Source organism: Manacus candei, unplaced genomic scaffold (assembly GCF_025592945.1).
Source record: "Manacus candei isolate 608988 ecotype Guabito, Panama unplaced genomic scaffold, ASM2559294v1 h1tg000019l, whole genome shotgun sequence".
Classification (NCBI taxonomy): Eukaryota; Metazoa; Chordata; class Aves; order Passeriformes; family Pipridae; genus Manacus; species Manacus candei.
In genome coordinates this window covers 1,028,217-1,052,802 of record NW_026138067.1, presented here as the reverse complement: position 1 = coordinate 1,052,802, position 24,586 = coordinate 1,028,217, and the positions used below count along the sequence as shown (strand labels likewise).

The 24,586-nt window shown below is 38.5% G+C and overlaps 1 protein-coding gene across 12 annotated transcripts in view; it reads left to right on the top strand.

Moving 5' to 3' along the window:
- RUNX1T1 (RUNX1 partner transcriptional co-repressor 1) overlaps positions 1-24,586 on the top strand; it is a 111,828-nt gene that overhangs the window by 26,290 nt on the left and 60,952 nt on the right. Inside the window, exon 1 of one of the 12 annotated variants that reach the window (XM_051785374.1) lies at positions 8,091-8,584. The exons of 9 other annotated variants lie outside the window; for them this stretch is intronic. In XM_051785374.1, coding sequence (XP_051641334.1) covers positions 8,578-8,584 — 7 coding nt within the window. In that variant the 5' untranslated portion in view covers positions 8,091-8,577. Of the gene's footprint in view, positions 1-8,090; positions 8,585-20,125; positions 20,239-21,018; positions 21,038-24,586 lie in introns of those variants that run through there. 2 more of the 12 variants (XM_051785377.1, XM_051785380.1) reach the window with 2 other exon arrangements.

Sequence of the window (24,586 nt, the reverse complement as noted above, 5' to 3'; positions counted from 1 at the left end):
ACTCAAAAATGCCTCAGAGATAATGGTTTTAAGTCAGCACTTGCTTGAAAAATATTTATCTTGGCCATCGCTGCAAGTCTCTGCTGTGACAATCTTGGTTAAGGAAAGTTTTTGCAGATAATGGTTCCCAAGCTGGTTTGGGATTTATTAAAACTGACACCTTGCATCGTGCCCAAACACTTACTGCTGCTCTTTGCAGATGTTCTCCTAGTATAAAGTGGTGTAATTTGCTCTTAGTATGAAATAATACTTCATAATCACCTCTTCATTCTTCTCCTGCTTCTCTCCTGAATGGCTACAGTGAAGCACCATGTGTAGTACAACACAACAAGGTAAAAAGAAAATACATTTAAAGGCCTGTGTTCCTCAAGGCTCCTCTCAGTTCCTAAAGAAACAAAGATTTAGTATGTTAATTTTCCTTAGCTCTTATGGATTAGAAGCAGTCAGATTAGAAGCACAAAGATTAGGTCAACACATTGTGCTTCCAGGAAGCATGGTGTGCTCCTCTGATTGCACATTAAGTGGATCCCATTCTGGCTTAGTTTTGTAAAGGAAACCTAACAGGCACAGTGTTTGTCCCTCAGTGATAGAGTGCTGGTTGTTGCAATTTCGTTTATGTGTTAATTGTGGATAATATTTTATGATAGTGCTCCCAGTTTCAAATCCTGGAACTTCTTCTAGCTTTCAGGGTTAGCAGAGGTGGGAGAGGATGAATGTCCAAGGCAGTTGGAACAGAGCACATGTCATATAGTGAATTGGAGAAGGGAGATGTGCAGCAGAGTGAGGAGATGGTCTTATGAATTTAGGAGCAGATGTGATGGTAGAGAGAAAACAGAGGGGACTGAATGGAAGAGAGAAGAAGGTGATAGAAGGTGTAACCTAAGGAAACAATGGAAAGAAAACCTTCTCTTTGTCAGTTACAGCGATAATGCTTTTCCATCATCGAGGGTTGAATGAGTCTGTGTACTGATTCGGCTCTGTTTCCAGATGCTGAACTGCATTAGAGCAGTTCACTTGGTAGTATTGCTTTGCCATTTTAGCAATTACAGGGTCTGCCAGTGGATTGTTCTCTTATAACTGTGAGAAGACTTATCCATAAAGAATCACTGTTCTGTTAGGACTTAGTTCTCTTCATGTAAAAATGTGCCCCCCGCCTCTCTACCACTAAGACCCCCTCATGTATCAGGGAAAGTAAGAATATTTGATGAGGAGGTGGCTTTCTCACCTGGCTCTGAAAAGCAAATAATTTAAATGCGGAGATAATGCTTAGCTGTCCTAGATATGCTGCAATATTTATTTATAGCCCTCATTCACTTGCCCTCTTGAAATTACTCAGTAGTTGATGGATGTCATACTCAAATAAAGGCATTAATAGTAAACACCAACATACTGTACAAAGGTACTGCTGTGATGTTACCAGCACTACAGTGTGTATAAACACATAACCAGACGTGCAGAACAGCCAGCTTTCCAGCCCATTACAGTGGAGGCCAGTGCAAAGATTTGCTACCTGATTTAAGACTAAGCTTTGTTTTCTGAGTACTTGTCAATTTGTTTTACAAGCACAATCTTATCCTTATATTGTTGAATATATATATATGTGTGTGTGTGTTGAATAATACTATTCTTTAATTTCCCTTATATATCTGATGGCTATTGTGGTTTGCAAATTAATATTGAGCTCATCAGGAACAATAGCTTTGTATGAAGGCCCCTTTGAATGAAGCTTTTGTACCATTATAAATGTAGTAAAAAAGTACAAGTTGATCAATGCATGACAAAAGGGTGAAGAAAGGAGGTCAAGAGGTAAGAATATTTGCATATAAACCATTTTTCCCCCCGTTGAAAATGGCAGTACAAGCATAAATAAATGTTTTGTATTGCTATGTATTTGCTCCACCTGGTGGATTTTCCTGAAAGTGTTTTTAATCTTCCTAATAAGGGGAAGCTGTCTGTAATTAAATATAAAAGATATTACCCAGAGTCAAGGCAACTTTTTTTTTTTTTTGAGTAGCAATAGCACTGCAGGCAGATTTGGGGAAATAAAATATAATTTGATATTTGTCTTGGCCACACTTGTTCAGTACAATGATCTCTACGAGAGCACAGCATTCCGAATCCATTAGTAATAACAGGTTATTCTTGGGCTCATTTAGAGTATTCTTGGACTCATCTAGAGATTAGTAATTGCTAAGTCCAAGTCTGTGGCTTGTGGGGACTATATGTGGTCAGAGAAAGCGACAATTTGCTGTGGCTTCCCTCTCTTCCCCCCCAGTTTTTGAGCCCCCTGATGAGAAGTAGTGTTATCAAAAAAGGAGATACTATGCTTAAGTGTTAGCGCTGTACATCAGTATAAAATCTGTCTGTCATTAAGCTAGCTTTGCAAACATTGTTTTCTTTGGAATTCTTAAGGACTTGGTTATGCTTTGATCGTCTCATTGTTCTCCTTAGGTTATTTTTTTCCTTTAGAGTGTAATGGCTCCCTAACAGAAGGTGAAGTTTAGAAAATAGTGTCTCCATATGCAAGGGATTTGGAGACCTTTTTATTGTCTTTAAAAATGTCATTCATAGTCCTCATTAGCATTTATTGTTGCAAGCGTACAAGCAGAAAATGTGAAATTGGTATGTCATGAATAGCTCCACAGAGCTCTGGAGCCCTGAAATTTTGCCTGCAGTGTGGTGTGGGGCAGGCATTGAGAGAAAGCTGGCCAGATGGCTGCCAGCACAGAGCAGAGCTGCAGGTTTTTGTCTCTGGTGCTGAGAGGAGGGAAAGTTCACTGGAGCATACGCTATCACCCTGTGCGTTTTAACAAAACTAACTCGCCATCAGTCAAAACGGGGAGGTGGTGACATTGAAACAAAAGTTTTCAATATAATGTAACAGTCCTTGTCAAATGAATAAAATATGTTTAGTTAGTGTCACAAATATTGACATGTTACAAAGAAAAATGCAAGGCTCGAATTTATGGTTAGTGGTAGATACGCTTTCACACACATATGCTCTCATGTTATCTTTATTATGAAGATCCAATACATTGAAAAGACATCGATTAGAGGTCAAAAGTAGGGTTAATATACTACAGCAGGAGGAGTTTCCCTACCCATGTTAAACGAACAAACACTCTGAGCTTCAAGTCAAAAAGCATCTGATAGCTTGAAACCCTTTTTCTCTTCTTCCCTTCTTCCCCCTCCCCCTTCCCCCCCCTTCTTCTTTTTTATCTTAAAATATGACCCTATTTAAGCAGGAACAGATATTCTCATCCAGGCTTCTCTAGGTCACAGTGACTGTGTTCTTTCTCTGTTGGTGAGAAAGCATCTTCAGTATTTTCTTGTGTCCTTTCAGAAATAATATCTAATCAATATCAAATTTTCTAAAGTGCTTGAGTGATGTCTATGCACAGATGGTGTGGTAATTTCCTTTGAAGTAAAACGATGATAGAAATTAACAGTCAATTCTAATTTACTTTGCCCACATTATAGAAAATATAGTATTTAATAAAAATACGAGGCAAAAATTGTTCAGGCCAGATCAAGTGAAAGAAGTAGACACTAAAATGGATACTTATATGTGAGTTTGTCCATGTGAATGTTCTTACTAAAATGTATATATAGAGCAAAAGAGCATGCATTCTTTAAGACCTGAAGCCTATGTTGTCCCTCCCATTCTAAGTCAATTAAATTTTGTGGAACTATTCTTCCATGATAGGTCTTTATGTATATTTCATCATTTTAAAACCTGAAATGTCACTGGAATTTCTGACAGTACTCAACAAGAATTAATGTCTTTGGTTCTTTTTTGATCAAAAAGTAGTATGCAATCTAGGTTGTTAAGTCTAATCCACTGTTAAGGTTGCCTTTTCTTAACAGATGATTTAAAACACTCTTTAGAGTATTACTGAAATATGGATATGATGTATAAGTTTTCTTAACTGAAAAGACATGAATGCTTCCTCATCTCCAATGAATTTAATCCAGTACTCATTGTAACTGGATGAACAGTTTGTCTTAGACAACCAAGAATATCTTCTTCCCACCTTGGTTGACTGTAGGTTTCAGCTGCTGAGTATTTGATTTGTGTAGGTAATCTCAATTAGTCTGTGTTTCCCAGAGCAGTGTATGTTTTAAATGTCCCATTTGTCTTTTTTCAGAAGTCCAGAAAGCCTTGCCAATAAGGAAATGCTTAGGGAAATGTTTAGTGTTATCTGGCAAATGTTTTGTGTTGCATGCATTCAGAGCTGCTGTTAACAGATAAGCACATATCTTATTGGAATATATAAATTCTATTTCCAAGCAAAGAATTAGAAGGTTGTAAAGAAGTTCCTTTCTTGGATAGCTTGAGCCTTTTGTGGTAGTGCAGTAAAACCAAGGAGGGCTAGGTACAATGTCACGGAAAAAGTAGCACTGAGAGTACCCATTACAGGCCTAGGTGGGCTACCATTGCACCAGGCACTAGGAGATACTTGGGCAGCAAGAAATTAGTGAGCTTCTCCTGAAGGTGTTGCCTTTACTGTACTTTGGTTGGACAGTCAACTGAATAATGTTCAAAAAGCATCCAGAAGTTGTCATCCCCTGTCCCTCACATGAGCTCTACAGCTCACACATTAGGTGGGTTTGCCCTGTCAGTGGGATGCCTTAAGAAAACACTAATAGCTTCCAGCTGAGTGGAAAATCAAAACGTTTTGGGGCTGACAAAACTAGTAGATTTGAATTTGAAAGCCCAGCTAATGCCTCCATTTTTATTTATCACTCGCCCATAAAAGATTATTTTCCAATATGTCAGCCTCATTTGGTGGCCAGTGGTCTGAAAGTGAAAGTGGAACAAGCAAGCGGGGAAATCTGGACATTAGTGAGTCCGCCCTTTCAAGCTGGTGTGCCACTTTGTGGAATGGCCTTCCCTGAGATTGGGGGGGTCCTAATGACCATTCATCAATGCTCGTTGACTGATCATTGAGTGCCTTCTCATTCAGTTTATCAAGTCTTGCACATAAAAAGTCAGAATAAGCATTATTCAGCTTTGTTAAAGCCAACTAGGAGTAAAATGCTCCATTTGAACCCATTTTGCCCTTGGTTTTTCACTTTGTTAATGCAGTCCTGCTTAAATGAGTGCTTTTATTGGGTCTGTTAGAATATCTGAAACTATTAATTCTCTTGTATTGAATAGCTGGTGGCAGGCCAGAGCAGATGGGGTAGAAAACTATTTGGTTGGGTGTATTGCTTTCAATTAGGATCAATGAGGTTTCAGCTCCTTTGAATTAACTCACTTAATACCCACTGTGTGAAGTCACAATGTATCACAACAGTCTGCTATAAGTAGAGCGGTAAGTTGAGAAGTCCTACAGAAAAGCTTTGAGTTAAATTCTTCCTTCACTGTTAATAGAGAGCTTTCATTAACTACAGATGCGTTTCAGTGGACTTCCAGTCTCTGCTATTAAGCTGGGTTTGCACAAAAGGCAACCTCTGTACTTTTTAATGGTGGTCGTTTGGAATTTCTCTTTTCCATCAGATCCATGTCTTGGATCTGATATCATCTTATATCATCCACTGCATAAAAATCTTTTTTCCCCTCCTTCACACATATCAACATGGAGACTGGTTTACCTTCTTTACCCATGTTCAAAATAAGAACTTGCAGAGGGTGATTCAAAATTATTTTGTAAAGCATTTTGAGTGATTGTCAAAGAGGGAGCTGATGCCCACCTAGGACGGCGTAGCATAACGTGCACCATAAAGAAACTGGCTAAAGATGATCTTCTGGTTTTCCACTCTCTTTGTATCCCTTTCACTTCGGTATTACACATAACACTGACTCTTCTGCTTCAGCAGAATTGTTCAGTGTTAAAACCACTGCCTTTCTTTTCTTGGTGGAGAATAAAACCATTTTACAGACTGTACTGTCTGCCTTTGCTTGGCCTGAATTTGGCTAAAATTTCAGACCTGGTGCAAAAACTTTTAGGGCAAGCTTTAAGTGACTGCATTAAAAATGGGGGTGGGGAAAGTGAATAAATATCCACAGATATTTATTCAGGGAGGACTGCCAAATGAGTTGCAGCCTGCCTCAGTGTATTAAATAATGAGAGGGGAAAACTATTCATGCAGCTGGCTGCTTGAGAAAATGCTGAAGTAGTCTCAGATGCACAGGCATTCTGTTAGCCCCTTCCATGAGCAGACTTCTAGGTGAGAATCTCCAGGGATCCAGGTTTTGTTGACGTGGATCAATTTAAGTGGCAATTACTGTAGTCAGATAACAGCTTAAAAAGGCTTTTTACACTGAGAAAAAAAGATGCATAATCGCGCAGCATATGGAAGTTCAATTTCGTGAGCCATGGTCTGTGGATTTACAATGTACTGATATTAAGACCTTCTTTTAAGAGCGAATATTGTTCGGTGTTATTAAAATGCGTCATACCTTTGACACGTTACTTTCTACTCTGAAGCTGATTCAGGCTGCATCTATGTTGATGAAAGGTTGCATTTCCAACTGTGAAAATGTTTTTCCTTTCATGTAGAGTACAGAATTACAAAAGAAAAACAACACAGCACATACAATACTAACTGACTGGTTTTAAATGCATCAAATAATAAAACCATAAGGACAGTAAATTCTTTAAAGGCCTTGTTGGCACAGACTTTGCTTGTCTCCCTTTGCCCTCTCTGCTTTTCTCCCCTGCATGAAACTGGGCTGTCATGAAAATGTTTTCATGTTTTGGTGTTTCTCTTGGGCTTTCTGATACTCAAAAATCCATTATAGAGAACTTCCTTAGAATAGGTATCTGATGAAGATGAAGAAAAGACCTGCCTCAAGTAGCAGACATGTTAGGGTGTTAGTGCTGGGGTGTTTATTAAGGCAAGGGAAGCTACTCCTTTTCTTCTTGATAGTCTTAGATTTGCCAGTCCTGTGTTTGGAGTCTCTCTCCTATTTAAGTGAAACTTAAGGATGTCACTTAGATAGTGTTAGAAAGTTATTATGGAAATATCAGTAAATTAAATGTCTCATTTTCTTTAGAGTGAGAAATATTCATGAGTTCAGTCCGGATGTTGGAAGGACTGTTACTTTCTGTTTAATTTTGCATGTGTGTCCTTTTCCTAAATAGATTTTTATCAGGCTCTTGGCAGCTAGAGGAAAGAAGAGGAAGGCCTAAAAGCAGAGTTGTCTCTGCGTAATAGAGGCAGAAGATGGCATAACACAAAATCGGGGGGTGCATAAATAAGTACACAAGGACAAACCTTACACTGACAAGATATGACTGAGAATTGTTACCTTTCCATAAAGGATTTGAATGTATACTGCAAAGCCAAAGTCAGAACCAGGACTTAGATGCTAGTTGCTGGAGAAATGCTCATTACTAAAGGGAGAAGCTTTTGCAAGTGCTGAATGGGAGGAGAGTTTTAAAAAAGATGATATTTTTCCTTGTGCCTGGAATTTTGTGCAAGGCTATACATGCTACAGAAGGCATGCGTGTGTTTCTTCTGAGAGGCAAAGATGTTTTACAAAGGACTAAAGAGGGACTGCTGAGAAGAAAATAGCCAGCTTTAGATAAAGCACTATAACAAAGACTTGTAGTTTTATGTATCATAGTGTCCATTAAAGCTTAATAGGGAAGAGTGAATTGAACCTAGGCAGGCATACCTTATTCATGTGAAGGATAAACATTTAAGGGGTACCCGAAATCAGAAATTGGGAGGACATGATTGTTTAGCTTTTGAAAAAGCTTTACAGGGAAGATTTTGTTTTCATCCCCCATGGATCACCATGCAAGGTAAAGGAGAGTAAGCTGCAAATGTTTGGAACATATCAATGGAGGAATCCCAGGGGGTTAAAAGCACTATAGTAAAATATAAGTGGTCTGCTTTTTAAGTGTCTTCTATTTTACACATACTACTGCGAATCTGAGAAAGGGAGTGATTTTGATACCTCGTTCCCTATAGTAAAGGAGAATAATAATGACAAAAGTGTGGGAAGAGGAGGGGGAATTCTCTTGTATGTTCTCATGCACATTTTGAATTTCTGACTAAATAAACAAACGTAGTCCTGTGGAGTGCAAAATTATGGCTGTTAAAGAATTAATTTGTTTCTGCTTTTGGAGGGAAGCTGATTCAAAGTGATGCTTTTTCTTTAATTGTTATCAGCAGAGGAAAGGGTTAACTTTTAACGAAAAAATGAATAATTCAGTGTTTGGCTTATCACTCTGCATTTTAGTTTCTATTCTTTGGTCATCTGGAACTTGGTGTGAAAGGTAGAGTAAAAGGAGTCAGCTGAGGGGAGCCGGGGTTGTGATAATTTGCACACACATCCCTGTCATTGTTCTGCCTGAAGAGACAGGGCTGGGTTCAAGGCCACATGTGCTCCTGTCATCATTCACATTTCTGCTCCAAGTGCAATACAGAGTGTCAGCTCTCCATCTGTCTTTGCCTGGCAAACGCACGCGCCCAGCATCCTGCCTCCAGCTACGCTGCCACAGCCAGTTCTGATGGCCCTCCTCGCTTCTCTCTGTTCATTCCAGAACAGGAGGCACTGAGCCCTAAATAAGCTTGCTTTTAGGAGAGAGCCATTTACAGTGTGGTATATTTTATCCAAGGATGCCTGGTGAGTTGAAATTATTGCAGCTCTTTCGGTTTTAAATGAGGAAATGCTAATTGTTTTTTTGATAGTACATTTTCCCTCTCTCTTTTTTTCCTTTTCTCTTTTAATATAGAGGGTGATTTGCAAGCTGATATGGGTACAGAGCGATCGCGGATGCTAATTCTGTTGTGTATGTGTTTGGGGGAGGGGATTTTGTGCAAGAGAACTGCCAGAGATGATACTTACAGCAGGACTGGATGTTTCAATGAAAAGGGATAGAAATAGCAGAAAGTCACCGGCTTTGTGGGTGCACGTCTCTGCACGGGGGATCATTTTTAGCAAAGAAAAATACAGCTTTGGGCTGGCTTTCCTGACTCTCATCTGCACCTTGAATCTGCAAACATTTGATCGGCAGAGATCATTCACAGCAGTCACCCATTAGCTGAAATTATCTCTGTGAAAAGCTGTTTATGTTGGAGAAGTGAGGGAGATTTATAAAACAAATTATTCGAGCCTTGTCCTAAATGGTAGTCCTTCACTGTCACCAGGCAAATCACTGAAATATGTTGATTCAAAATAAAACAATAAAAAATATCTGCTGAATTAGAGGAATTGCTGTAGAGCTGGGAGTTGTAATACGTCGGTTTCCTCAGGAAAATATTACCCTTGGATTCTACGATCGCTTGTCTAATTGATAAGTGTTATTGCCAATAAAAACTCTTCTATTCAGGGTGATTTGTCTGTTGCCTTTTCTTAGATGCTTGACCACGACTGAGTGGATTGAATTTGGTGTGTTTTGTTTGTGGGGGTTTTTTTCCCCCCCTTTGGTAAGGACTGGAAAAAGCCATGTGCCTGATTATAACAGCCTCTGTTCTGGATAAAAAAAGAGACGGGACTAGAGATCCTGCAGCTGGCTGGTTCTTGTGGATTATTTGGGTTGGACAGGCAGAAGAGGCTACGCTTGATCACAGAGAGTCTGTACACCTCGCAGATGGTGTTTTGAAACAGTATCTGCCAGTTTGCTGCAGCCACAGTTGCATGTAGGTATTGCCAGTTGTTGGAAGAATGTTTTCCTTTCAGCATTTTTATACACGGTCATACCCTACTGCTGGTATGTTTGCTGATCCTGTGGTTGTAACAAGAAAGTGGTCTCTGTTTGCTCAAAGCACAAGGCTAAGAGGATTTATATGGTTGAAATATGGGCAAATTAATTTGCATAGATAACAACTGAGGGCTATGAAAGGTCAGTTTAACCCTTTAAACGTCAAATTTGATTTGCATGCATTGCATTCCTGGGAAGGTGGTCTTCATTAAAAATACCATGGTAATTCATTAATTAGGAAAACTGTGCATTGTGCATAATTTGAACCCAGTGATGTTTCCCTTATGTTTGTATGAAACTCATCTTCTCATGCAGTTTACTATTTCTGTGTTTTATCAAGTTATTTAAAGGTACTAAAATGACACATTCTTACGAGTTTTGATCTTTGTGTGCATTATTTGGGGCTGTTGGCAAACAGTGTTGGAATGCCTAGAGTGGAGGTTTTTGAAAACCTATTAAGCCTTTGGCATTTAAATTACTTAATCTACCTGCTGGTTAAAATTTCATGCATCTTTAATCAAAATGGCATGTGCGACACTCGAGTATGTATACCCTTATCAATACTCGTTAAGCTTTACCATTAAATAAATCTTTAATTTCCAGTACTCTCTTAGAGCAGTAGCAAGGAAGAAGTGTGTTTTAATGTCAGCTCCGAGTGTTAGAAAACCTTGCACTTGGATACAGAGAATACACTAACAGCTGTGACTGGGAGCATGTGCCAGAATGGAGATACTTGAACAGATCTGACACTTGGCTATTTTTGACACCCATCTGCACTTTTTTACTCTCCTCTAGGATGAACTGCCTCTCAATCTGTTCACAGCATATTTTAGCCCTTTAATATTGTGGTGTTGTGTTTTTTCAAATGGGCATTATTAGCCATCTGGGGCAGATTTTGTATTTTAAAAGTAAGCACATTATGTACAGGAGATTAAAAGGATGTGTATTTTTATGTAATCTGATATTATGTCAGTGCCTTTTGTGTATGTGTGAAGTCTTGATTTCAGAAGCATCCCTTTAGTGATTCTGACATCTGAAGTCCTTCTTTTGGGGAAAGAACAGGAAGTAATAAAGACGAGTTCTGGTTTATGTGTGGTGATAACACTTATACAAACTAAATTCGCCCTTCAAAGACAAATTGCTGGTACTGTTATAATTGAGACTCGCTGCTCCCCTCCTCGCTTCCCTGTCGGGGCAAAGCGACAGCAGCGAGGCTGGCTAATGAAGCACTGCAACAGCCATTCAGACCTCTGCTAAGGCACTGCTGCAACTCTGAGAAAAGTCACTAGAAAGATAATCCCGTTAACATGCAGCTTGCTGTAACCCAGTTAACCATTTTGTCATTCTATCTGGTGAACTCTAGGAAGCGTTTATCTCTAAATAATTGTTCCTGGGGGAACAGTGTTCAAATCTAATACTGTACACCAGTTTCTCTGATTACTGTGAATGTGGTGGTTGGTTTCTTTTTTTTTTAGTATTGTTTATTCCGGACATTATTTATGAAACATTACAAATCTATCAGTCATTTTATAGTACTTTCAAAGAACAGATGTTGGCCTACAAAATGCTTTATTATTGCCCATGGCAGTATTCAGCATGGTTTCCTTAAAAGGACAATCAGTGATCACAGTCATTGTAGCCCAGAAATAATGCTGCTCTTTCAGAAGATGGCCTGGTATTAGGTCAGACCACCCTTTCTTTACTTCTGCTCTCCAGATGTGGCTGCAACTTTTTTTTTCTTTTTTTTTTTTAAGTTCATGTTTCAAAAAAAAATGGGTTTGTTTTCAAAATCTGGTTTTACTTAAGATATCTCCATCCTGGAGTGCATTTCATAAATTGCCCACATATTTTTCTTAGCAGAGAACTTAACTGGCTGTAATTTTTAACACATGGCCACATCATGTGATATTTTCAAAACATTTGCACATAGCTTTAAGAAGGTCCCGGCAGAAATGATCCATCATCTCACAGCCAGCCCATTTCTTAACAGCATATCTGCATTTTCCATTTAGCAGAGCTATATATTATTAGCTTACATTTTGGGTAGTAAAACAGTGTATTGCTGATTGTAAAACATGGACTTTATTATCTGCTGAAAATTGATTTGGCATTTATAGCCACTGTGTACTAGAGTGGCTTTCTGGTTTTAACATTAGTGCTTGCAAGTGATGATTTGTTTAAAGAACAGAAACAAAATTACCATGGACATAACTGTTAGTGTCCTAGTAACTGAACATTTGGATTATCCACCTGTTTTTTAAATACATGCATCTAAATGCTGTTACACAGCAAAAGTCTCCTAACAGTCCATTAACCAACTTGCTCTGTTTTAAGTTGCAGTTGCTATGCTGTTATATTAGGATAATTCTGTGTCTTACAAAACAAGTTTCCTGCCAAATGGGGAAAATGTGTCTGGAAATACTTAAGTCTAAGTTTTAACCTTGCATCATTATTCCAATCATCCTGCATAATGACTTTATCTTCTTCAGGATTCAGCTATTGAGTGAAAAGCTCTTTCTCTAAGAGGACTGTGGGTCACTGGGTTCTTCAAATACGTATGGTAGGGTTTGGGAGGTGGCATGTGATGACTTGTTTTTCACAGTATTAAAGTTTCTTCGTCTTTTATGGTAGTAATAAATTCCAAAATCTGCATAACATTATTGCTCTTATTTTAAACCCATGGGGCTGTGAACTGCGTCTTGCTACACATGCGTGGAATGTAACTTACACATCATGGAATGCAGATTGTGCTGCAGAAATAGCTTTAATATATATATTTAATCAAGGTCCAAAACACTTTTCCTGTGAAGATTTAGTGCTTTATAACTCAGACCTTTAGCTGGAGAGGAACGAACAAATCAGTTTCTCGAGACTGGTGCTCCCTGGTGTGCCTAAGATGTTTAGAACTGATCACATCTTGATTTGAAGATTTTGGACTCCACACTCACATATTTAAGGCATGATCGTCATTGCTTGAAAATCAATGTAATGTGTGTATATGCAATTTAAAAAGAAGACCTGAATACTAATTTTGCATAAAATGAAAGGATGTGATGTGCCAGTTTAACGTCCAGATAGAGAAATTGATACATATAAGAGTAGAAGACATGATATCTGGTCCTTTTCCGGACATGTACATAAAGCTGTACCAGTTTTCTGGTTTGTTTGCTTCATCCTATTTTCTTCCAAATGTTTACATCAGGGATAACTCTACAAAAAATCAGCTGAAACCCGATCTTTCACTGCCAGCTCACAGACTAAAACTAAGTGCACAAAACAACTTCTGCTCTTGAAGCAGTAACTTCCTTCCAAATCCAAAGTGCCATACCCCAACTCTCCTCATTCCAGAGGCATCACTATTACAGATTTAAAGTTTCCCAAGCATGTCAAGTTGCATCTATGCATGCCAAGATCTGCCTCAGTATCGTATCGATAGCGTTAAGCAGGCCAGTGCTGAGTTCACATCTATGAATTTTTGGAGTTGAAGCACTTCTGTGTCTTAGTTGTTCACACAGTTGGATCCGGTAGGTAATCTCAGAAGAAGCCCAACATATATTCAGAAATGTTGGTCTCTTCACAAGTGTAGACTTACTTTTTGTTTCCAGAAATGTGTGTAGTGTAAAATGGAGCACAGAGACAGCAATGCTGAGGCAAGTAGAGATTAAATTGGGAAAACCATAGGGCACAGCAGCGCTTGGATTTTCACTTAAACGCAGACACGGTGTAGCCATATTGGCCCACTTGGCAAGACACTTCTTTCAGTACCCTGCTATACTAACTCCATGTTCACGCAGTTCCTCTGTGAAGCTGGTGAAGCCCTTGCCATGCTGTACCGTGCTATCTATATTCACTGGCTCAACTCTCCAGGAGTTCAGCTGTCTTCCCACCAAGTTGCATTTTTGCAATGTACATTTGTGCTTTCTGCCTCATGTTCACGAGACTCACCAGACAAAGAGCAGGGTTAGTGCAAGTGCTGCTTCCCCCTTGCTGCAGTTGATCTTGGGCCATGTTCCCTCCTGACATGTTTTCTGTTCAGTTCTCAGGTAGGACAAGAGCGATGGAGATTACTCCTGTTCACAGAATAAGCTGCTAATTGCCAGTAGCTTTTCCCCTTGCTAAGAGAATACATTCCAGACCTGAGCTTGAGCAAGCAGAAGGATTTGAATTCATGTGTTTTACATCCAGAGTGAGGCTTCCACTCCAAAGACTTGAATAAATAAATTCAAAGCTTACTTCTTCCATCTCCCCTAGCTGGTGTTACACAAACCAGTTCTACTTGCCAATCTTCTGAAGGTGAAGATATGGACATCTTTTCTGGAGGAGGTAGTCATGCTGTGGATCCCATGTGTCCAAGTTACTGAGGTTCTTGAAAGGCAGGAGTAAAGCTTCCTGTCTCCAGTATTTTCATGTTTGTGTGCTGTAGGCAGTTGCTAGTTAAATATAACTAATTTTATATCATCTTTTCTGTTATGAGTTGTCTACAGCTACCTAATGGGAGGGTGTAGAGAATATGGATGGAGCCAAACTCTTCTTGAGGTGCATAATGATAAGGATGAGAGGCAAAAGGCACAAGTAATGGACCAAGTAGATACCAGGAAAAAAATTCTGCACCATCAGGATGGTCAGACACTGAAATAGTTTGTCCAGAAAGGTAGTGGTATTTACATTATTGAAGATCCTAATCCCCTTGCAATTTGGTCTAAACTACACATGCTTTGCAGCAGAAGCGTGTGGACTGTGTGATTTCCTGAGGTCACTTCAGCCTGCATGATGATTCTTTGTTCTACTGGATCTGTTAAGTGTTCTGGATACCCAGTTTGAGGTGCTTCAGCGCCGTGTGCTGTAGGGGAGAGCAGAGCAGTCCATGGCACTGGCTTCTGTGTTGTGTTTCAGGAGAAATTTCAGCAGAGTTGGGCTTCTGGGCACCCAGAGTTACTTACTCTTTGCATTACTTGTCTGAAACCATTACTTGATCTGTAAGATTACGAATGAACTTTACGTGGTGGTAGAAGAGCACAATTGTCAGGCTCGGTGCTGTTTGGGAGGGCTGCACCTTCTTCTCCTGGTAGCTCATGGAGCTGTACTTCCACATACCAGAGCTGAATTTATTTCTTTTGTGCTGTTGCTATTTTTATTTTTTCTCTCTACTAGTAATTTCTTGTTTACTGCCAGTTATAGGCAGAGTGTGAAGAAAGAGCCTCATTGTGAGCTTTAATTGCAAAACAACTTGATACAATAAGTTGCTGGAGACCTTGGGATTTGAGAGGAGGCTCTTCAACTGGAGGTTCACAGACCTTAGTTTTGTCCCTGTGCTGCAGCACACCACCTGTTAGTAATGTTCTTGCAGCTGGTTTAAAGCTGTAGTGTCAAAAGAGACACTGAAACAATCCAACTTCTAAAAATCTCCTGCCCAAATTCTTATGGCTTGAAGCTACAGCCTTACTTGAGCTTTTCCATGATATTGCGTAATTAGTTGTGCATTTATTTCTGCTTCTTTCTCTTGGGATCTGGCAATCTTGTGAAATTTTCATGAGGAATAATTACCTGGTAGGACTCACACATCTGAATTAATTTAAATTATCCAGCCAGCTATTTAGGTATTAATGTGGATAAATATTCTGGAGCTATGCCTGCAACTTAACTGTGCTTGTAAATGGGCACATAGTGGAAGTCAAAGGTGGCAGGAAATCTTTCTGAAGTTCAAAAGGAAATACCATCAGCAGTGGACACAGTTATTAAGAGTACTGCTCATATGGTTCTCATTCATTATGGACATCCCTTTGGAAGCAGACTGTAACAAGCTCTGCTGCATTTTTGCATGGCGACAATACTGAGCTGACAAAGACCAAAAGAAGTGTGGAAATAGAGGAGCGAAAGGAATAGGTATTGATTACCTCTTGGAGGAGATGCTGAAGATTAAGGAAGAAAAATGTATTTTGGTAACCCTTCAAGCGTACTGCAAATTCATGCTGATATGCTGTAGGGTCAGGCTGGTATCATTCTTGGTTAAAGAAAGGGGCTTGCTGTAATGAACTGAGATTTGAGGGAGTGGGATTTTAATACTTAATTAACTGCAGTGAAGTTCGAAATGATGATTCAAGAAGCAGGGATATGTTTTACCTTTTGAAGTCCATTGCCCTTTCCAGCTTATCAATACATCTCTGCTGAGGCTTAAGGCACTACTCTGTCTTCTGTAAGTCATTTGGAAAGCATGTCTAAAATTTGACTTGTTACCCTTTCATTTCTAATGCTTTATTAGAATTTTCTTCATGTACTTATAATCCTCCAAGGCTTGGGAGCCTTCCTGTGCATCTCCAGTGCAGATTCTTATAGTTCTCCCTTTCTCTGTGATTCTTCTAGCAATGCTGGGTTCACTGTCTTACTGTCCTCCTGTTTTGAAACCACATCCTGCTAAAGGAATAATCTCCGCATTTAGTGATACAGGGCCTTTCCCCTTCTTTCAGATCTCTCCTTAGTATGTGTTTTGTGAGTCATGAAGCACACATGACTCAAATAGTTTTTCTGCCGCAAGATTATAGTTTGGAAAATGTGTGCACTCGCTTCATAGGAAAATGCAGCCATAATTTGATTCTTACTTCTGAACTGTACATTCCAAATATATTCTGGTGGCCCTTTTAAGCCAGAGCAATAACCATGTGTACATAGCCCTGAATTGTCATTGTAATGGTTTTATAATCCAGATAAATGCCATCTACATAGACTTTCCTATATGTGACTTCCCATATAATTCCTTGGATTTTTAAAAGAATCTTTTTTAAAGGATTTTGCGCCTCGCAAAGCACCATCCACATCTTTCGTGGTTAGCAAATACAAATTAACATTTATTGTTTTAATTTTATTTTTCCAGTCCATTTCACCACATAATTGTCGATTGCGTAATTATATCTGCTAGATTTGCACACACTTATTTGTATTCTATTTAGGAGAAATTTGTCTAACTGAAATTTAGAAGGGGTCATTTTCTGTGACAGTGTTACTGTTTCTTATAGCTGCTTTTCTTTGGCTGGAACTGTACTAGATACACTGTTTTTGACATTTTAGACTATAAACACTGCAATGTACAAAAATGATCTGTAAAAAACAGGGATATGCAATAATCTCATTGAGAAAGAATTGGGATTTCAATCAGTTTTGAAAGCGAAATCCTGAGTGAAACACAGGGACCTTGAGAGTTACTAACACAGTAAAGAAAGAGGAAAGATGCTCATTAAAGTAACTGTGGTTATGTCTGTAAAGGAGTATAATTAGATATCCAGCGAGGTCAGATGGCACTGTCATTTAATAGCTTTGAAAATCATCAGTTTTATTCTTGGAAACTAGTTTGCAACAGTTTACTGTGTCTTTGGGCTTGATGTTTTTAGTTTTCATTTCTCCACTGGCAGAGGAAAGACAACTCAGTTTCTAGAATTCAAGTGGTCCACATTGGTTGAGTTCATACTTCCACGGCACTGTAGGATCTCCTCACTCTAGGATCCCAAAAGAGAGCTTCTGTCGATCTCATACATATTAGATTTTGGTAATAATTTAAATTACTTCATTAAAATCAATATTTGATTATTTTACACCGAGATCAGCATTTCACTGCATTGTATCTTCAGAAACAAAAGCAGTCCTTTGCATTTTTAAAGGGGATCTGTGCAGTAACAAATGTATATTTTACTTTTATGAATTCCTAATAGTCAATATGAGCACTTCATTGTCCCCTTGCAAATAGAGAAGTGAGATGGTGGCCTCTCTGGGAATACTATTTGTGTTTCTCATGTTAAATTTTTAATGTATTTTGAAGAATGCTTATCTATTTTTGTTAATTTACTTACATCTCTCTTTACATTATTCTCTAGTTGGAAAAGCGAATATGTATTTGGGTTTTCTATATTTATTAAGTGAGGCTGCTGCACAAGAGATGAACCTGTGCATGAAACTTTGACGGAGAGCTTGGTTTGAAAGCAGAGTCTACAGAGCATGCCTAGCAAATTCTCTGCTGGGAAAGCTGGTGTTACAGTCTTTCTTTGCCCTCTTCAGACTCCTCTGCATAGATGGAACCGCATCTTGGGTTGGATTTGCATGGTTGCTTCTCAGCTGACCCGCCAGTCTTCTGCCTGTGGCATGTCAATTGATAGAGTAGTAATTTCCAATTCCTTTCATTTTTAGGAAGGAAAGTAATGGTATTTAATCTCCAGAGACCAGCAGAAACAGAATCCTTTCATTTACGTTGCCTTAAAGGTTTTGATTCAAACTGCTCTCAAGAGTCTGTAAAAGCTCCAAAGGTAAAAATACTACCTAAATTTCAGGTATCGACCTGCATCTCTCTGTAGAGTTGCAAGAGAAATGATACACTCTTTCCTTAGTTAACTTCTATGTTTTCTCAGAAAGAGCTTTGTGGATGCTGCTAAATAACTTGCTTTTTCTTGAAGGAATATAGAAAATCATCATGCCTTGATTTCATCCTGACAGCAGCAGATATGATTGCATGGTTTTGTCTGGGACATTGGTTCAAGACAGTCTTGAAATAATGAGTGTCTATTGCTTAATCACCAGGAATGTTAAATAGTTTTGTCACAAGTGTTTTTCTTTTTGGAGCCTGTAAGTGTTTTCGCTGTCTTGCCACACTAGATATAGAATAGATGCCTTGATGAATTACCCAATGGGGATTCTGCTGCAGAAATTGATGCTTACTGAATCAAAATCAAAGCCTTTTTTTTTTTTTTTTTTTTCTCCTTTAGTCATTACAGTAAAACTGCTGGGTTTTAAGTATGTCTGCTTACCAGTCTGGATATGTGCACATTGTTGCATGCAATTGCTGGCTTTTGGATGGCTTTTTGGCACAAAATAATATGATGATGCAGATGTTCTGATGCTGTTTTTTAAACAGCTGATTGTGGATCTGATGCTGAAAGCTGATCAGGAACTAGTATATATCATCTTGTGATCCAGACTGGTTCCTCTGGGAGTCAGCTCTACTGTTTCAGTGTGTTGTAATTAAATTGAGTGCTGTTAAAGTGTCAGAAATTACTTTATAAGGCAGGATAATGGACTTAAATAGACTTATTTGCACAATGCAAATCATAATCTAGCAAATTACACTTAAAGGCTGTGTATTAAGAAACAAAAAAACCCCCAATATTCAATAGGAAGAGAAAAAAGAAAAAAATTGGTCTCATTTTTGAGTCAGTCCCTAAGATATCCTTGCATTAAAGTCTATCTGATCTTAACAGATGCTAGAATAATGCCTATTATTTGTGAATAAGTCATAACATGCTCCGTTTGAAAGGAAAAGGTAACTTTTTTATTTTAGTTAAGATTGGATGTGTGGTGGGAAATCCCTGTCAACCAGACCTTTAATAGTTGGAAAAACCCTTCATATGCATTCAAGAGATAACTTCTGTATCTAGCTCTTATCAGGTTTTGAGCAATGTTAATTCTCAGAAAAGTTTGTGTGAGTTGTGAATATTCAGCATCTTTTAGAATTAGACTATATTTATGAGAAGGTGAATGTTATTAGGAAAATAATAGATTTACATGCATAGCTGTTTGTAAATCAGCAGGTAGTTTCTAAAATACCAGATATTAGCAAAATGTTTAGTGATGTGGCTTCTCTCTGAAAAACAAACCTGTTTAAAAATACTTGAACATTGAAACTTCAAGTGTTTAAAGCTGATTTTTTTGTCTTCAGCCATCTCACGTCTTTCTTAATTGTGTTTGAATTCACAGACTCTTACTTTTCAGTCTTGAGGACCTTATTTTGCATTTTGAAGGGCCCAGTAAAAGGAAAAGAAAAAGAAAATAATTTTCTTGCAAACCATACGTTTCAATAGGAGGTATATTTCTATGAATAGATAGGAAAAATTCAGATGATACCAGAAAACATGTGCTTTAATTTTCTATGTGTATGCACATATTTTCTTACAGAATACTAGATTACATTTTTCTTCAGTCATATAAATCTACTTGGGACTGAATTAATAAATGATGCAAAGCAATATTAAAAATTCTGCATGTCTTTAGAATCATACATACTGTTCCAAGAAAATTGTTAGCCATAAAAGCCAAGGAATGTCATTAGAATAATATATATTTAAAAAAATCAAAATCATGTGATCTAATTTTCCTGTGTTCCATTTTCACACTCTGATTTAAAATTAAACCCTTCCCCTACTCTATAAATGGCTGTTGAACTGTGTACATCTCCTCTGAAAAGGTTTCCAGTGTGGTGAAAAAAGAAATTATATTCAAAGATCTTTAATCCAGTTTCCTCTGGTTTATTTGCATCTTTGCTGCTGCCTCCCAGTTCTTCATTCACCAATAGTACTGAGGGGCAAATTTGTGCTGCACTGCTTATATATAATTTAAAACTATTGTTTCTAGCTTTAAACCCAAAGTCTTTCTTCATCTATCATTTATCTCATGATGTTATCTTTTGTACTCGATACCCTTCAGTAAGCACAGCCTGACACGTCTTGTGGCCTTTACCTTCTGCGATAAAAAAGATTGAAAAGAAGCTTGGCACCACCTGGTGAAGATGAGGCAACCCTGGAGAACTGTGCTTTGGGAGCAGGTGACTGATGCTAAGAAATGTGCCAGTCTGGGGACACAGCTGAGGGGTTGTAGTAGGGAAGGGGGAGGGGAGGGGAAGAAAAAAAAGAGCAGGAACATTAATACATCTTCCTGAGGTTTGATGGGACATATACTGCCTACTGTTCCATCTGGTGCTTATGATAGCATGGCATATTAGCATGCTGCAAGTTCATAATGTATTCAGGGCGAGAAAACACCACTTGCATACCAATTGAGGCGTCCTCTTTCTCGGAGCTGCCTTTGAATTTCAATGATGTTTATGCCTTCTAAGCCATGACTGAACTGAGCATTTCCGCTTGTGGAGAAATAACAGCACTGAGGGACTCTGGCTCGTGTGGCTTTTCTTTCCTCTCTCTTTATTTTCCCCCTCCTTTTCTTAGTTCTTTTCTTCCTGCTCTCTCCTTCCAATTTGTTTTGTTTAGGGAAGCTTGAAGATGGCTTGAGGTTTTTGGACTAGCTAATTACAGAGCTTCTGTTAATATTACATTAACTTCTTTTTAAGGTTGTAGTCTATTGTCTTTTTGCTTATCTCAAAATGCTTAAATGTACTTTTATGATATTTTGATGAAATTACTCTAAAAGCAGTGTCATGAAGCATTTAGAAAATAGCACATTGAAAATCTGCTTTATATTCAGATTTCCTGTATTGCTAAATCAAGGAACAAACAATACCCTGAATTCCACATTTCATGGTAAATTATTTGTACCCCACAGCTTGAAAGACTTGATTTTAACTTCAAGAGTGCTACATAATAGGATAAGTATCTGAAGTTGAGCAGGTCTTTGTAGGAGTGAGGTCTTTTTGTCAATTCCTTGCAGGAAATATACTGATAAGTTCGTTTTATTTCTCCCTACCCTGTCCTCTTTGAAACTCTGCTGAGATTGACACTTGACTGGAGACAGTCTCAAAACTGTGCCATAGACACTCTCGACTGCACATTTTGTTTCTGAACTTGTCTAAGATTGTGATCTCTTTATGGCTCAGTGCTGTGAATCGCTCTGCAGCCCTCTTTCCAGCGGGTTTTCAAAGTGTGAAGTTTACACACAGGGTAGGATATTTGATGTGGGATTTTCAAGTGTCTGGAGTAATACATGAGTACGTGTCTCATTGGCTTTGTTGATGGCTGATCTTCTAAACTGCTTCACGTGTTTTGAAAGACCTACCCCAAAAAAGGAGACTAGACTTGCCGCTTGTCGTGGTCTAACCCCATCTGGCAATTAAATCTCACACAGCTGCTTGCTCACTCCCTACCAGCAGGTTGGGGGGAAGAGAATTGGAAGGGTAAAAGTGAGAAAATTCGTGAGTTGAGGCAAGAACAGTTTAATAATTGAAATAAAATAGTAGTAGTAATTGCGATAATAACAATAACAACAGCAATAATAATAATAGTGGTTAATTGTAATGAAAAGTAAAATAGCAAAGAGAAAGAAATAAAACCCAAGAAAGTCAAGTGATACAACTGCTCACCACCGACTGATGCCCAGCCAGTCCCCATGCTGAAGCCTCCCAGCCAAGCTTCCTCTCTGTTTTATTGCTGAGCATGACATCACATGGTGTGGGATGTCTCTTGGGTCAGTTGGGGTCAGCTGTCCCAGCTGTGTCCCCTCCCAACTCCTTGTGCACCCTCAGCCTGTTTGCTGGTGGGTAGGGTGAGAAACAGAAAAGGCCTTGACTCTATGTAAGCCCTGCTCAACTACAGCTAAAACATCCCTGTGTTACCAACACTGTCTCCAGCACAAATCCAAAACACAGCCCTGCACTATCTGCTGTGAAGAAAATTAGCTCTACCCCAGCCAAAATTGGCACACTGCTTGAAGAAGGAAGAATATTAAAACATCATCTCTAATACAGACCCACTTAATGCATTTGGTATCTAGTCCTCTACCTGCCCAGCTGGACTCTTTCAGCTGCCCAGAACCAACTGTGGTTTGAGGCTTTAGCTTAATCTTTAAAGCATATGACTGTCATGCTAATATAACTTTAATAAAAATGTACTAGGTAGCACTTTGAACTCCTTCACTCTAATTTCGTATTAATCCACTTGATTACTAGAAAAGAAAAGATCTTGCTCTAGTTATGATCCATTCTTTCAAATACATCCAGCCGTGACTTTTATAAATATGTATTTGCAGACAGTCATTTAGCTACTCTTGCACAGATAAGAAAAGAAAAAAATGCATTACTCATCTTGACAAAGAATAAATTGTCTTCTTTTTGTTCACTATCTGAATATCTGTTGTCTGGTGGCTTAAGAACATTCGTTGTTTATTGATAGTGCATTTAAACCTAGGTATTAATGCTTTGGCTTAAATGGTAATTATTTTTTTTCCTTAATACATTCAGGAAGGCTAATGTTTCTGAATAGGAATGTGGAGGAGGTAGCGTGGGTAATTCAAGCAAGTTTAGTCAGCACTTACAAGATTCTTGAAATGTTTCTTGATGTCCTACAGAACTGTTAACATCTGCACGGCTTGTGAGAAGAGCCACATTTATTGCAGCTGTATGCTAGCTATAATGCAAAAGAAAAGGGGGAGATCAGAGTTAAGAATGAAGCAGCTGGCTTTTGGTACAGAGATTTGTAATTTTACTCTCATTACAGACTAACAGTAAACTCTACTTGGACTCTTTTGAATCAGCTTCTTTGAGATGGCAGGTTGAAGGCTTGGGAGTTTAGCTGTCAGTAGATGCAGTCCAACAAAATACACACAGTTTCAAAGAAAAGAAAACAAAGCTTTTAGATAAATAATCACAAGTGAAGTTCAGCCTTTCAAGGAGCTGTTTGTTCCAGTATGACATAACATGATGTAGAGCATGTATTTAAAGTTTACATTTGAGATGGTTTAAAAAAAAGAGAAAGGGAAATTGTTTTAAATAATAAGAAAAAGAAACAGAAGAAGGGAGAGCAATAGATAGAAGGCTGATGATTCCCTGCAGAGCCAATGGGGCCATGCAGTTTCTTGTCCCTGTTCTTGCAAGGATTTGGGATTGCTGGAGGAAAGGAAAGGTGTGTTGAGAGACTCCTGAGATCCTGGGCCTGACTGAACAGTGTAATAATACCTCTCTGGGTTTGTTTTATCTCCTCTCTCTTTTTGTGCTAGAAGAGAAAGTGAGAGAAGAGCTATCAGTATAGAAATCTCATTTTCAATTTTGCTCCTTCCTGTAAAAAACATGACATACAGATTTCCAAAATCAGGATTTTTTGTCCGAGTTTGGTACCCTCCTTGTCCATTTCTTTCTCAGTCATTAAGACAGATTTAAACCCAAGCTATGTCAATATTTGTTAGTTGTCACAATCTTTGTCTAGTTTCAGCTAAGACTGAAGATTTTTATATTTTCATTTTCTTATTTATCTATTTGATATTAATGAAAACTGATATTTCTTTTGTTTCTTCTGGTTAATGTAGCTTGGTATGCTTCCTCTAACCTTTTTACCCTGCACATTTTAAGTGAAGCTATTCTGGTTTTGCTCAGTTAATTTCTTTACAACATGACCAAGCCATTCACAGTGGGAGTGCCAGGGTCTGTTTCTGCCTCTCCTGCTGTTTCTTAACAACCTCAGCAACTGGGGAAGCTGCAGATCTCTGCTCCTGTTCTTTATTGCTCTCCTTAAATGGCGCTTCTGAATAATTTTCTGATATTTTCTATTGCTTGTTCACTTATAGCAATAGCACAAACAGCTACCCATTAAGAAACAGGGCCAAGAAGGACCATTGAGATGAAGAGCATCCTGTTGTTGCAGTAACTCTTTTAAGGAGTTTGTTGTGGTATCTTTATCTACCCACACGTTTTTGCTGTCCATACTTGATCTATAGCAGATGTCCACTCTGATGGCCTTCTATGATTTTAATCTATTCTGTCTAACCTTAGACTTTTCACCGTTACACTCATCATTATTTAATTATAGCATGGGGCATTGTAAGAACTCTATCTAACATACAATTGCTACCTCCTTTCCATTCTCCTGACACCAGAGCACAGGCAAAACTGAATTTTTTAACACTTCATGTGTGGAAATAACTGCATTTGATTCATCAGTGTTTGCCACCTCATACCTTCTTCTAGTTTCTGAAAGTTTATTTCCACTTGGTGTTTTGAAAACACATTTTATCTTAATTTTGTGCAGATTGTTGTGCAGATTGTTGGTACTGAACAGAATTATGTGCAAGCCGCAGTAGCTCTGTAAGTCAGAGCTCATAATCACCTTTGGAAATGACCTGCTAAGTTTCTAATAAGTCATTTGTATGCACGGTTACTGAGGCTACTTGCTCTGTTGCAATAATTATGGAAAAGATAATGGATGGGAACTCATTTCAGGACAGTTATTCTT